This window comes from Canis aureus, chromosome 23, assembly GCF_053574225.1.
Source record: "Canis aureus isolate CA01 chromosome 23, VMU_Caureus_v.1.0, whole genome shotgun sequence".
NCBI classification, from domain to species: Eukaryota; Metazoa; Chordata; class Mammalia; order Carnivora; family Canidae; genus Canis; species Canis aureus.
The window spans coordinates 29059448-29072978 of record NC_135633.1 but is presented as its reverse complement, the minus strand read 5'-3'; the positions used below and the strand labels follow the sequence as shown (position 1 = coordinate 29072978).

The 13531-nt window shown below is 39.4% G+C and overlaps 1 protein-coding gene across 6 annotated transcripts in view; it reads right to left on the bottom strand.

Moving 5' to 3' along the window:
- Positions 1 to 13531, bottom strand: part of UVRAG (UV radiation resistance associated) — a 313421-nt gene that overhangs the window by 18261 nt on the left and 281629 nt on the right. For 4 of the 6 annotated variants that reach the window (XR_013362268.1, XM_077867101.1, XM_077867102.1 and 1 more), the window contains one exon: positions 7409 to 7500. The exons of 1 other annotated variant lie outside the window; for it this stretch is intronic. Coding sequence is in view for 3 of the 5 variants with exons in the window: in XM_077867101.1 (XP_077723227.1) it covers positions 7409 to 7500 (92 nt within the window). In the remaining 2 variants the exon portion in view is untranslated. One more of the 6 variants, XM_077867104.1, reaches the window with a different exon arrangement.

The window sequence follows — 13531 nt, the reverse complement described above, 5'->3', positions numbered from 1 at the left end:
GCACTCCAGGTCCACTCAAATGCTGTCTCTTTAGTGAAGGCTTGTCCCAGGTCTCACTACAGCATCCCGCACTGCCCAGGAAGTCAATGATTTCCTCTGAATGTTCCAAAGAACATTCTTAGAATACTTCATACTTCCTATTTTCTATTACATATTCTTTGTTCCTATTTCATTTCCTCAATTGATTATACCCCTCTTGAATCTAAGTTCAAGGAGTATATTCCATGGATAGAACAAGATGGATGGCTAACTCATTCACTTACATAATTTCAGGTTCCCTGATGCCAAACTGGGACCGCAGGATGAGTAAGACAGTCCTTAGCTGCTCCAGAGCTTAGTGACTAATAAGACTTGGTGGGAGAAGTGACCCTATGCTACCACGGGACCATATATGTATCTCAGTATCTGCCACTGTGTCTGTTAAGACAGTGAACGAATGAAGTAGGGTGCGTCTTAAAGTGAGAGGGAAACATCTGGATAGGGCAGAAGCAAAGGCAGGCTATTCTGGGTAGTGGGAACTTGTCTGAGTAAAGAACTGAGGTCAGAAATGAGTGTGGCATGTGGCGGGGGTGGGGGTTGGGGTGTTAGCGGAGAAGGGGTGAGAAAGCAGTGGAGAGACAGTTGAGGCACTATCCCAGGACCTGAATGCTGGGGCCCCATCACACAGCCCGTTCACAACAATCACAGCGACTCAGTTTTAAAATTATCATCTTACTGGCAGGCATCAAGTAGCAGCTTGCGTGTACATTCTTCCCTGACCATAATTCAGCACTACCATCAGCTGTGCATGTGCATGTCAATTTAAATCTTGGACTTTGTAGTTAGTAGTAAAAGAAAAATGGGATATTTAAATGGCATGCTGGTGGCTTTTAACCAAACTACTCAAGAGTATAACTTTTTTTTTTCTAAGAGTGTAACTTCTGAATTGAAATTCTGCTTTCAAAAATTGTGTTGTTTGGCAGTTTCAATGGGGTTAGTGATCCTAGGATGAGAAAATGGGGACTTCCTCTGGAAAGAGCTCTCATAAAGCACTGAGGACTGACTTGTGCCCATGTAAGTGTGTTCAAGAGGAAAAAGGGTTAATTTTAGGATTAATCAGGTAGATGCTTTTGATATCACATCAGAATCCTGTAATGTGAAAGAAAAAAATTCATGCCATTAAAGAAACTTTAATCATGCTATCTGTTCTTTAAGAAACAACACAAAACAAACAAGCTGTTTTTGACTTTGAAGCTTACCATAAGGAGGAATTCAGTGACTGCACTGATCCTCAGCCAGTTTGAAATCCTGGACACCAAAAGAACATACAGCAAATCTGCTTCCACAGGGACCAATCTGTGAATGGTAACAACCACACAGAAAATGGAAGTGTTTTCTTTTACAAAAGATGTAAGAGGCTCCCTCAGGAGTGTGAGTTTTTTTACCCTCTGCCCTAAGGAGCACAGTCTTGGGAGGTAACTCTTTAGTCCACAGTTACTCTCAGAAAGTCTCAGATTTCCTGAGAGGCTAAAAGTGCTTGTTCCAGCTTTGTATACATTTGTAACTTCAAGCCTAGCTTCCTGCAGTGGTTTGGACTTGGAATCATTATGCAGCACTCATTTTGTGGGGCTTTGCATTTATTTACCTGTAGCCCATTATTCATTAGAGCACCATAAGTCATACCTGCTACTCATTCTGTGTTAATGTGCTTGGCACAGCTGGCACAGAAGGGCACTACATAAATGTGTGTGTTTAGGGCTTAATGGGTTTACTACATCAGTGCCAGGAGACCTAGATTCTGGCGTTATTGCTATAGGTTCATGGGTCAACCATGCTTGGAAAGTCATTTATTTTCTCTGTACCTCAGAAGTGAGAGTTGCTGGAAACTGCAGTGTTTTAGGAGAGAAAAGGCAGGCAGGCAGGCTGCAATGTGGAAGCATTTCTATGTAAGCATTTTGGGTAAAATGTCTAAAGAGATCTCAGGAGAAAGGACTCAAACCTCTTAAAATTCCAGTAATTTGTTGCAGTTTTTTCATTATAGTATTTACATTTTTTTCTAATTTTGTATTTGTAGTATTGCATTAAATTTCTTGAGAAAGGGTCCCAAATTACATAAGCTCTAAGTACCACATTCTCTCTGTTCTTAACATGAATGTGCACTCTAGCCAAGGTGGTCTGTCCTCTGCCAATAAAGCTCCTGTGCCTTTTCTAAAGCTGTTCCTTCCATATGAGGGGATAGGTAAGGATGGAGGTAAGAGAGAAGGAAGAGTAGGAGCACATCCTAGACAGAGGAACAGTGAGTCAGGAAAGAACTTGGTCACATAACTAAGAGGAGGCCAGGACAGCGACCATCCATGAGAGGAGGGAGAGCGGTATCAGAGGAGGCGGGGGGCAGGTAAACCATGGAAAAGAGTGTGAATTTTATTCTGGCCACTGAATCACTGGCAGTAATTAAGATATAGCTAAAATGTAAAAAGACCATCCTGGCTACTGTGGGGAATAAATAGTGGCGAGACAAGAGTGAGATGAGGGAGACACACCAGACTAGTGCAGCGTCGGTTAAGAGAAGTTGGTGCCCTGGCCTGGAGTGATCATAGTAGACATGGGGGGCAGTGATTGGATTTGACATGTCCACTTTGCAGGGAGAGATGACAGGGTTTGCTGATGAATCAGACTGGATATGGTAGGAGGGGAGAAGAGAAGGGCATCAAAGATCATGCCCTGTGTGAGCATTTGCTGACAGGAAGAAGATAGTGGAAGGACAGTTGCGGATATGTTCATGCTGGGGTGCCTGTGATACTCCATGGGGAGGCATCAAGAAGATCTCGGACTCTGCAGAGTTGGCAAGAGAGATTTACCCTGAAAGTGCAACTTTGGAGGTCATAAGTATAGGGATGGTTTTCAAAGCTGAGGGAATGGATGAGATCACATGAGAAGTGGGTAGAGAGAGAAAAAGAGAGAGGACCTAAGATGAGGCCATGGGGAACTCCATATTTAATGATTAAGTAAAGGAGAAAGAACATGAAAAACAGAAAGAACTGCTGAAGGGAGGAAAACCAGGGTACAGTGGTATTAAGGAAGCCAAGAGAGATGTTTCAAGCAAGGCCAAATGCCCGATGTGGAGCAGGATAGGATAAAGACAGAAAAGTGACCTTTAGGTTTTGTAACCTAGAGTTCCATAGGCATCCACCTAGATAAAAGGAATTTCAGTCTACTGACAGAACTGGGAATCAGACTGAAGTGAGTTAATGAGGAACTGGAAAAATAGAACATAAAGAGACCTATAATCATTAAATCAGTAGTTAAAAATCTGTACTTTCCTCCCTCAACAAATAAAAAACAAACCAGGTTTTTGCTAAGTTCTATCAGACCTTAACTATATAGATCATTTTTTACTTTATATATACTATAAACTACTCCAGAAAATACAAAAGAAGGGAAAGATCTCTATTTTATAAGGCTATTAAAACCTTGCTACCAAAATCAGACAAGGATTACTATATGAGAAAGAAAAATTCAAGGCTAGCCTCATCTCGGTTCACAGAGGTAGATATTCTAAAACTTAGCAAACTGAATATAATAATATGGGAAAAATAATTAATACATCATGACCAAATAGAGTACATCCCAGGAAGATGGTCTAACATTAGAAAATGTATTAACACTTATTAACATATTAATATAATAAAGGAGAACAATTATTATCTCAATAGATTCAGAATAAGCACCTGATAAAATTCAAAATATACAAACTCAGTGCATGTGTATATATACACACAGAGGAATATTACTCAGCCACAAAAAGAATGAAATCTTGCCATTTGCAATGTGGATGGAACTAGAGGGTATAATGCTAAGTGAAATAAGTCAATCAGAGAAAGACAAATATCATATGATCTTACTCACATGTGGAATTGAAGAAACAAAACAAATGAACAAAAGAACAGCCAGACAAACCAAGAAACACTCTTACTATAAAGAACAAACAGATGGTTACCAGAGGGAAGGTGTGTGAGGGGATGGGTGAAATAGGTGAAGGGGATTAAGAGTATACTTATCAGGATGAGGACTGAGTAATGTACAGAATTGTTGAGTCACTATATTGTACACCTGAAACTAAATGTTAAACTGGAATTAAAATTAAAAACTTAACAACAAAAAAAGGAAAACCCAACCCCCTCCCTAATACATATATTCATGATTAAAAAATAACAGTGTGCTGGGAATAGAGAGGAATTTCCTTTTGCTAATAAAGAATATCTATCCAAACTTGCAATAAATATAATATTTAATGGTGAAAAGTCAGAAGCAGTCTCTTTAAAGTCAGGAACAAGACAAAGCTATTCACTATCGCTGCTCCTCTTCTACAATAAAATATGAAAAGAAAAAGTAATAAAAGTAAAAATAGAAATGAAGAAACAATGCCATCATTCACTAAAATAATGATTGTATACACAGAAAATCTAAGGGAATCTAAGATAAACTGTAATCAACATTAGCAAGGTTGCCATATACATTCTCAAAATACAGGGTAGCCCCGGTGGCGCAGCGGTTTAGCACCGTCTGTAGCTCAAGGCGTGATCCTGGAGACCCTGGATTGAGTCTCACGTTAGGCTCCCTGCATGCAGCCTGCTTCTCCCTCTGCCTGTGTCTCTGCCTCTCTCTCTGTGTCTCTATGAATAAATAAATAAAATCTTAAAAAAAAAAATTCTCAAAATACAAACATCAGTGGTATTCCTGTATCCTAGCCACAAAAAAGCTGGATGCTATAATAAAAAAATTTATAACAGTAACCAAAATGGTAAGCTACCCAGGACTAATTATCTAATAAAAGATGTTTAAAACATTTATGAAGAAATTTTTAAAACGTCACTGAGATATGTTTAAAAACAGAAGGAAAACATATAAAGAGATACCTAGGGGGCACCGGGTGGTTCAGTTGGTTGAGCTGCCTTTGGCTCAGGTCATGATTCCAGGGTCCTGGGATCTAGTCCCACATACTGCTCCCTCCTCAGTGGAGAGCTTGCTTCTCGTCTCTGCCCCTCCCCCTGCTCATGCTCTCCTTTCTCTCAATAAAATAAAATAAAATAAAATAAAATAAAATAAAATAAAATAAAATAAAATAAAATAAAATAAAATCTTTACAAAAAAGAGATACCAAGTTCATAGTAACAAAGACTTGATATCATAAAACTGTCAAATCATACAAATACAATTCATAAGCCAAGGAAAGCCAAACAGTTTTGAAGAACCGTAAGTAGGAGCATCACTCCTAGTTATTAGGAAAATTGGGATATCTTCCTTTTCCCTTGCTATGAAGGCACATGATCTAGCTGTAGCACTCCTGGCTTCTCTCCATCCTCACTCTTTCTTTGAAGACAAGGGTCTTTTCTGATGGCTGAATTTAGAAGGAAAAATAAAACCTGGGTATTCTTGGCTTAGCCCCGTCTGGTTTCCTGCAGGAGCCCCTGACTGCTTTCCACAGTCAAGGGCCTGCCTCTGGGAGAAAAGCCTAGGGGTCTCTAGTTTACCATGAGACCATGAGGGAAGTTTTAGTTTGATTGACGTCTTTGCAAGCCCTTTTTATCACAGATCCCAAACCACATTTTCCAGGAGGCTTTATCAGTAATGCAACTGACATTTTGATTTCTATTGGTCTGTCTCTTATATCTCCTCTCTTAAATGGCTCCAAATTTAGGGGGAGAAGGGATGCTATTTATTTGGCATCCTAAAACCTCAACATGACTTGCAGAAATTACATCTTACAATAGTTAAAACTTTGGTGTTAGCCCATAGACAGACAAAGGAGCAGAATTGGGAGCCTGGAAACAGATCCAGATATAGAGGTAAACTTAGTACCCGAAGAAGATGGCATTATCAAACAGTAGACAAAAACAGACCCTTCAATAAAAATGCTGGGACAATTTGCTGCCTGTACTGAGCAAGATTCATTTAGTGACTCCTCAGGTAGTACTGTGGGTTGCCTCTTTTTTAAAAAAATTAGGTTATTTATCATTTGTGTTACAAAACCTTCCATGAATTTTAGATCTTGTTTCCAACTAGATCACAAATCCCTTGAGGGTAGAGCTAGAATCTTATACTTCTTGTTAATCCTCCAGAGTGCCTATCACAGAACTTTACACACGCAGACAACACTAAGTAAACGTCTGCTGGCTCATTACTATTTTACCTTAAAACTCAATGTCTATCCCTCATGCCTGAGGGCATTCAGGTCCATATCCAGTACTAAGCTCTTCTAATTATTTTTACTTTCTGAGTAGAATTCTTTAAACAATTGTGCATTTACTTAACAGGAGTCCTAGCTAAAATCAGACATCCAGAACTTGCATTTTGTGGATCGCAGAGGACAAAAATAAAAAATGTCAAAGTAAAGGTCGTCAAAGATGTTACTTTCTCATTATTCTCAAGGCCTATCCTTATGGCACAGAAGAAAATGAAACCAATCTTGTACCTTATTTCCCACAAAGTTTTTCTGTCTAACCTCTTATTTCATCCTCACCACAAAGAGGTGAGATGAGCAGGGCAGGGATTATAAATGAAGAAATTAAGTTTCAGAGAGGTTACACTTTAGCTTCACCTGGCAGGTTAGAGAAAGATGTGAGACGAGGAGCCAGTGTTCTTCAGAAGAAAATATGCTGCTCCCAGCTATTTAGCTCTTAAGGCCTGATTTCCATTTACATGATTTTGTAAGTTATTCCCCATCATCCAAGAATTCAAACTTGAAGAATTACTAAATGGCTAGAGCCAACAGCTTTCCACTGAATTAAGTCAGGTGAACAAATCTAATGTCTTCTTTGCAACAGACCTTCCCTTGCCCCCTCTCTTTTTCAAAGAGTCAGCCTACCCTGACAAAGCATTTTTAAGCAGCAATTTGCCCTCATGATACAATAGGCACTGACATCAAGTATGTGCCTCTTGGTCTCAGACTAGGTCCTGCCGAGACAATGACTAGGTCGTTGTCTGCTTTCTTCCCTTAACTCCCATGGTCTCTGATCCTGATTTTATTTCTGTAGTTTATGTCCTTCACTTGTTCTTTGATGAGGTCCTAGTCGCTCCATGTCTCTCTTTTATGAATCACATTGGCTGTTCTCCAGTCTCTGCCTCAGCAATGCACTCAAGGATTCCTCGCCCAGCCAACCTCCCAGTGTGCAAACAATATCCACCCAACCTCTCAGTGTGAAAACAGTATCTGCTTGAGCCCACTCCCCTCCTAAGGGTGCTTCACCCCACTTGGCCAGGCCAGGGTGTAGACCCACACATGTACAATGGCTGCCTTTCCTTTTCTTCAGGTATCTTAATAAAGAAGGAAACAAAGAAAGCAGGTGAGGAGCAACGTGGAAGCCAGGAAAGTGTCTCTGGATGATTATCCACACTCCAGTTTCTGAGTGTCAGAGATAAAAGTACTCACCACCTGACCATTAGTCCATGTTCCATGAAGTTTTTCAGGTTAGGGAGGGTTTGCCTCAAGTCTGGAGTCCCTAGTCCATGTTGATATCTTAGCTGTGAAGATGGAAAAATAAAATTAAAAGAAATTCTGGCAGATACTAGGCAACATTTCCCAAACATGATCCATCCATTCATTATTTTTTCTTCTTTTGAACTGTAAAAGAGGAAATGAAAATGTATGAACCTAATATCATTGACTACACTTTTGAGATGATATTTAAAGGTAGCCTCTTAGCCTCTTGGGTGGCTCAGTTGGTTAAGGAGTTAAGTGTCTGCCTTTGGCTCAAGTCATGATCCCAAGGTCCCCCTGCTTGTGTATGCACATACGCGCTCTCTCTAATAAATAAATAAAATCTTAAAAAAAACCCTAAAGGTAGCCTCTTTGTCTCCTGCTCCTTTGTCTCCTGAAGCTGGAAAAGACAAAGAATGGCCAACTATGGAATTAGCATATTTCAAAGAGTCCTTAGGGTTTGCTAACATCAACTCCAGGGACATATACCATAAAACCAGTATTTTGTTTTATTTTTAAAAAAGATTTTAGTTATTTATTTGAGAACATGATTATGAGGGGGAGGGAGGAGCAGAAGAAGAGAGAGAAGCAACTACCAGCTGAGCAGGGAGCCCAATACAGAGCTTGATCCCACAATCCCGGGATCATGACCTGAGCCAAAGGCAGATGCTTAACTGACTGAGCCACCCAGGCACCCCTCAGTATTTTGCTTTAGATACTGAACGTCTGGCATGATGTATTCTGGGCACATCTAGCCCATCTTTCACTGACCCTTCCCCTTTGTATAACCAAGGGTAAGCGTCATGTTGTGTTCACCTCTAATCCCCAAGAGAGTCTGACAGTGCTAGCACTCAATTTTTAGTGTTTATTAAACAAATAAATAGCAAGCCACTTTTGAGGACGCTGTGCTCTGTTTTTCTCTTGGATTCCTAACTTTCCTTTTTGTTTACAACCAGTACACAGAGCTATAGAGCCCATTTGAAAACACTATGGGGGGATCCCTGGGTTGCTCAGTGGTTTAGCACCTGCCTTCGGCCCAGGGCCTGATCCTGGAGTCCTGGGATCGAGTCCCACATCAGGCTCCTTCCCTGGAGTGTGCTTCTCCCTCTGCCTGTGCCTCTGGCTCTCTCTCTCTCTGTGTCTCTTATGAATAAATAAATAAAATCTTAAAAAAAAAAAAAAAAAGAAAACACTATGGTCTGTGGATGGACCTGGTCTTAGTTTTAATTATTTCTGCTAGAGCTGATTTTCTAACATTAGGTCCTTCTAGTGTACCTTGGATAACTCACTAAATGGTTTTCATCTGTCTGCTCCACACCTTCTCTCACTCTGTCTCTGAATACCACTTGCTTCCTTAACTAGTTATGACAGAGATCTGAGGTAAATATATGTGCATATTCAAATACATGCTTTCTCTCACACACATAGAACATCAAAAACACAGTAAATATACAGTAGAAATTTTCAAATGACATAATATAAATGAAAAAAATACTCTAAACTGTGTACTGGTGTACAACCATGAAGGATAATAACTCTGAACTTTTACTTTTCCAGCACCTAACTTTAAAAGTGGCTATGTCAAACTTCTAAATATTTTCCTCTCTTAAAAAATAAAACCACTATGAACAAAAAATACCAAAGTTTTCTTCTGCTTGTATCTAGTACTTAACTCATTTTTTTTTTTTTTTGGTTTTGTTTTTACTTAGTGTGAGTGACACTTAACAAAGAGAAGAGTTTACTCTTACTACTTTGAACTTTTACAGGGAAACTCCCAAGCCTAATCAGATCTCTTGAATGGTCTGAATATACACATAAAGTAAGGAAGTAAGAAACATAGAATGTTAAAGCTGAAATGTATTTTGAGTATTATTTAAGCCAATCCTTTCCTTTTGCAGGTGGGGAAACTGAAGCCCAGAAAGGGGAAATAAATTCTCCAGGGCCCCATGTTTCAATAGCAAAGACATTATTAGCTAAAGCCTTATTCTCACAACCATGCTATTCCACCATCTACCCCAAAATCTGAGAGGAAAATTGGTTGAAATGCTTGAGAAGACAAAGGGAAAATATTCTTTTCCTTTTCCAAAGCAAGCCTGGTGACCTAAATCACCTCCTGAGATTTGCTGACCTTGAATTATAAGATCTACTCCATATTAAATGACATCATTTCTTACACTAATATAAAAGCATTTTTTCCATACATTGATAAAAGTAAAGTGGCTGATATCCCAATGTGACATTCCTGAATTCATTGTTTCAATAAAAAAGTCAAATTGTTTACACATGGCATGGAAATTTCACCTGTGATTCATACTGAAAAATATTAAATATCAAAAAACCCCCGAACCCATACTGAAATAACACTAAGCTATGTGTCCCTGAGCCAGTACACAGCCAATTGCCTGCCCCAAGCTCCACAATGGAAGGTGGGTGTTGAATTCTTTTCAGAGACCACAATGAAAATTTTTCTTCAAGTCTGATTTCAACCAAAAAAGGAAACTGTGGGAATGTCAAGCCTCTACCCAGGTCTTAACTCTTCATTTGCTATATAGCATTATCATTTTTATCACAGAATCATACGATATTTTAACTTAAAGAGATCCTGCAGATCATCTTTCCAACATCTTTCCTTTCATAAATGAAGAAACGAAGGCTCAGTAAGGCAAGTGTCCTGCCCAATATCACAGAGTTGATGAGGAACAAAGCCAAGCCTAGAATTTTAAAAAAAATTTTATTTACTTTTTAAAATCCAAGTATAATTAACATATATATATGCTGTATGATAAATATTGTATCAATATAATTAATACTGAGTCAATATTCATGATGTATAATGATTCAACAATTCTATGCATTACGCAGTGCTCATCGTAAGTATGCTCTTAATCTCCATCACTTATTTTAACCCCTCCTCCCTCCCTTCTGGTAACCACCAGTTTGTTTTCTGTATCTCAGAATCTGTTTTATTTTTATTTTTCAAAGATTATTTATTTATTTATTCATGACAGACACAGAGGGAGAAAGAGGCACAGACACAGGCAGAGGGAGCAGCAGGCTCCATGCAGGGAGCCCGACATGGGACTCAATCCCGGGTCTCCAGGATCACGCCCTGGGCTTAACGTGGTGCTAAACCACCGAGCCACCCAAGTTGCCCTCAGACTGTTTTATGGTCTCTTTTTTCCTTGTTCATCTGTTTTGCTTCTTAAATTCCACATATGAACGAAATCATATAATAACTATCTTTCTGACTTATTATACATTGAATTATGGCCTCTAGGTCTATCCATGTTGCTGCAAATGGCAAGATATTCCATTGCATATATGTATATATGTGTGTGTGTGTATATATGTATATATATAATATCTTCTTTATCCATTCATCTATGTATGGACACTTGAGTTGCTTTCATATCTTGGCTATTTTAAATAATGCTTCAATAAACAAATAAACATACAGGTACACGTATCTTTTCAAGTTACTATTTTTGTTTTCTTTTTTTTAATCTTTTTTTTAAATTTTTTATTTATTTATGATAGTCACACAGAGAGAGAGAGAGAGGCAGAGACACAGGCAGAGGGAGAAGCAGGCTCCATGCACTGGGAGCCCGACGTGGGATTCGATCCCGGGTCTCCAGAATCGCGCCCTGGGTCAAAGGCAGGCGCCAAACCGCTGCGCCACTCAGGGATCCCCTATTTTTGTTTTCTTTAGGTAAATACCCAGTAGTGGAATTACTGGATCACATGGTATTTTTATTTTTAATTTTTGGAGGAACTTCCATACTGTTTTCCACAGTGGTTGTACTAGTTTGCGTTCCCACCAACAGTGTATGAGGGTTCCTTCTTCTCCATATCCCTGCCAACATCTGTTGTTTCTGGTGGTTTTGATTTTACAAGGCTAGAATTTCTTAAAAACAACTCCGAATTCTTTCTACCATGTCATCCTTTTAATTTTCAATACATGAAACAAAAAAAATTACATATAATACATATATATTACATTTTAAAAATAAATTACTTGTACTGTCTAATAAGTCTAAACTGCTATAAGGCTTATAATGAAAAAGCAAATTCTTTGCTCTTCAGTAGCAACTACTTTTAGCTGTTTCTTCTTTACCTTCATATTTCTAAGTAATATGATTGTATTAATTTTCCTATTCTTTCATATTCTTTCTGCTTCAGATATCATCTACTGTCTTCCTATTATGAAAAGTAAAAATTCAGCTCATTTATATTACTCTCCTCTTATACAAACATTTTTCAGGTGTCCCTTGAACCTTTTTTTAAAAAGGTTTATTTAGGAATCCCTGGGTGGCGCAGCGGTTTAGCACCTGCCTTTGGCTCAGGGCGCAATCCTGGAGACCTGGGATCGAATCCCATGTCGGGCTCCCGGTGCATGGAGCCTGCTTCTCCCTCTGCCTGTGTCTCTGCCTCTCTCTCTCTCTCACTGTGTGCCTATCATAAATAAATAAAAATTTAAAAAAAGGTTTATTTATTTGAGAGAGAGAGAGTGGGGGTGGGGGAGGCAGAGGGTAGGGAGAGACAATCTCAAGCAGGCTCCATGCTTAGTACAGAGCCCAACTCAATCTTACCACCTTGAGATCATGACCTGAGTGAGCTGAAACCAAGAGTCAGAGGCTCAACGGACTGTGCCACCCAGGCACCCCTGTACTTTTTTGTTTTTCCTTAAGTGATAATTGTCATTTTTCCTACTTGTGGAGTACCTATTTTGATGGCAGTATTACTTGTGTACTTATATACTTATCACTAGATCCTCCCCAAACTAGGATCAAACCTTGAATGATAATTTTCCTGGGTATAGAATTCAAAGCTGAAATAATTTCCCTTTGGAATTTCTAAAATATTGTTTCACTGTCACTTAACTATACACATGGCAGCCAAGAAATGTGATAATATTCTAATTCCCAGTCTTTTGTATGTGAGCTGATTCTTCTCTTGGGAAGCTTGTAGCGTTTTATTCTTTAACCTCAGTATTCTAAAATCTCACAGTCCTAAACTTCTGTTTGGGTCTTTTTTCATCTGTCCTGTTGAACACTTTGTGTGTCCTTTCATTTTTTTTTTATACTTTTTAAAAAATTTTATTTATTTATGATTCACAGAGAGAGAGAGAGAGAGAGAGAGAGAGAGGCAGAGACATAGGCAGAGGGAGAAGCAGGCTCCATGCAGGGAGCCCGACGTGGGATTCGATCCCGGGTCTCCAAGATCACGCCCTGGGCCAAAGGCAGGCACCAAACCGCTGCGCCACCCAGGGATCCCCTTGTGTGTCCTTTCAATGTGAAGCTGCTTATCCCCTAATTCTGATTATTATTGTTGTTGTTTTTGTTATTAGCAGCCGCAGCATTGTTTTGTCATCTCCTTCTCCACTTCCTGTTACTTCTGGGTCTCTTTCTTCTTTTTCCTCCTCTTTTTAGACTTTAAAAAACAGGCATTACAAATGGACTTTAAAAAGCTGATCAGAGTTTATATACTAGCAGCGCTTGCAGACTAGGGGGTTTCACTGTAGACTGAGTGGATTGAAACCTAGCTCTTTCTGTGGGGCACATGTCAATCCCAGTAGCTTTCATTGCTGGGACTCTATTTCTCCAGAGGGAATCTCAATCTTCTGTCTAGGAGTATAATCTGGATCCCATTCTGAGATTTAAAGTAGGAAAAACTGGCTCAGGGGAATTCAGTGTTGGTATGTTGGACTCTACTGAATCCCACCCATTGTTCTCACTTTACTGAATCCCATTATTTTTAGTAAGGCATCTTACTTCTTGCCCCAATATACCAGCAGTTCAGAGTTCAGAGCTTCTTTGGTTCAATGTTTTCAGGAAGTAAACTTCCATTCTCCCACTGGGGTGTGTGCAGGGACAGTTGCTTGGCTATACGCAGGGTGAGTGAAGTGAACTGAGAATCTTCTCTTTGTGTATAGACTTTCAACCAGTCCTCCTGCTTTTTGACCTACTCCTTACCCTGCGCTCTATGATACCTCTAAATCCTGTCCTTCTGGAGTCCTATGGTTTGAATTACATCGATACTTGAAGGCTTAGGTTTTGGTTTTCTCTATTTTGCCAA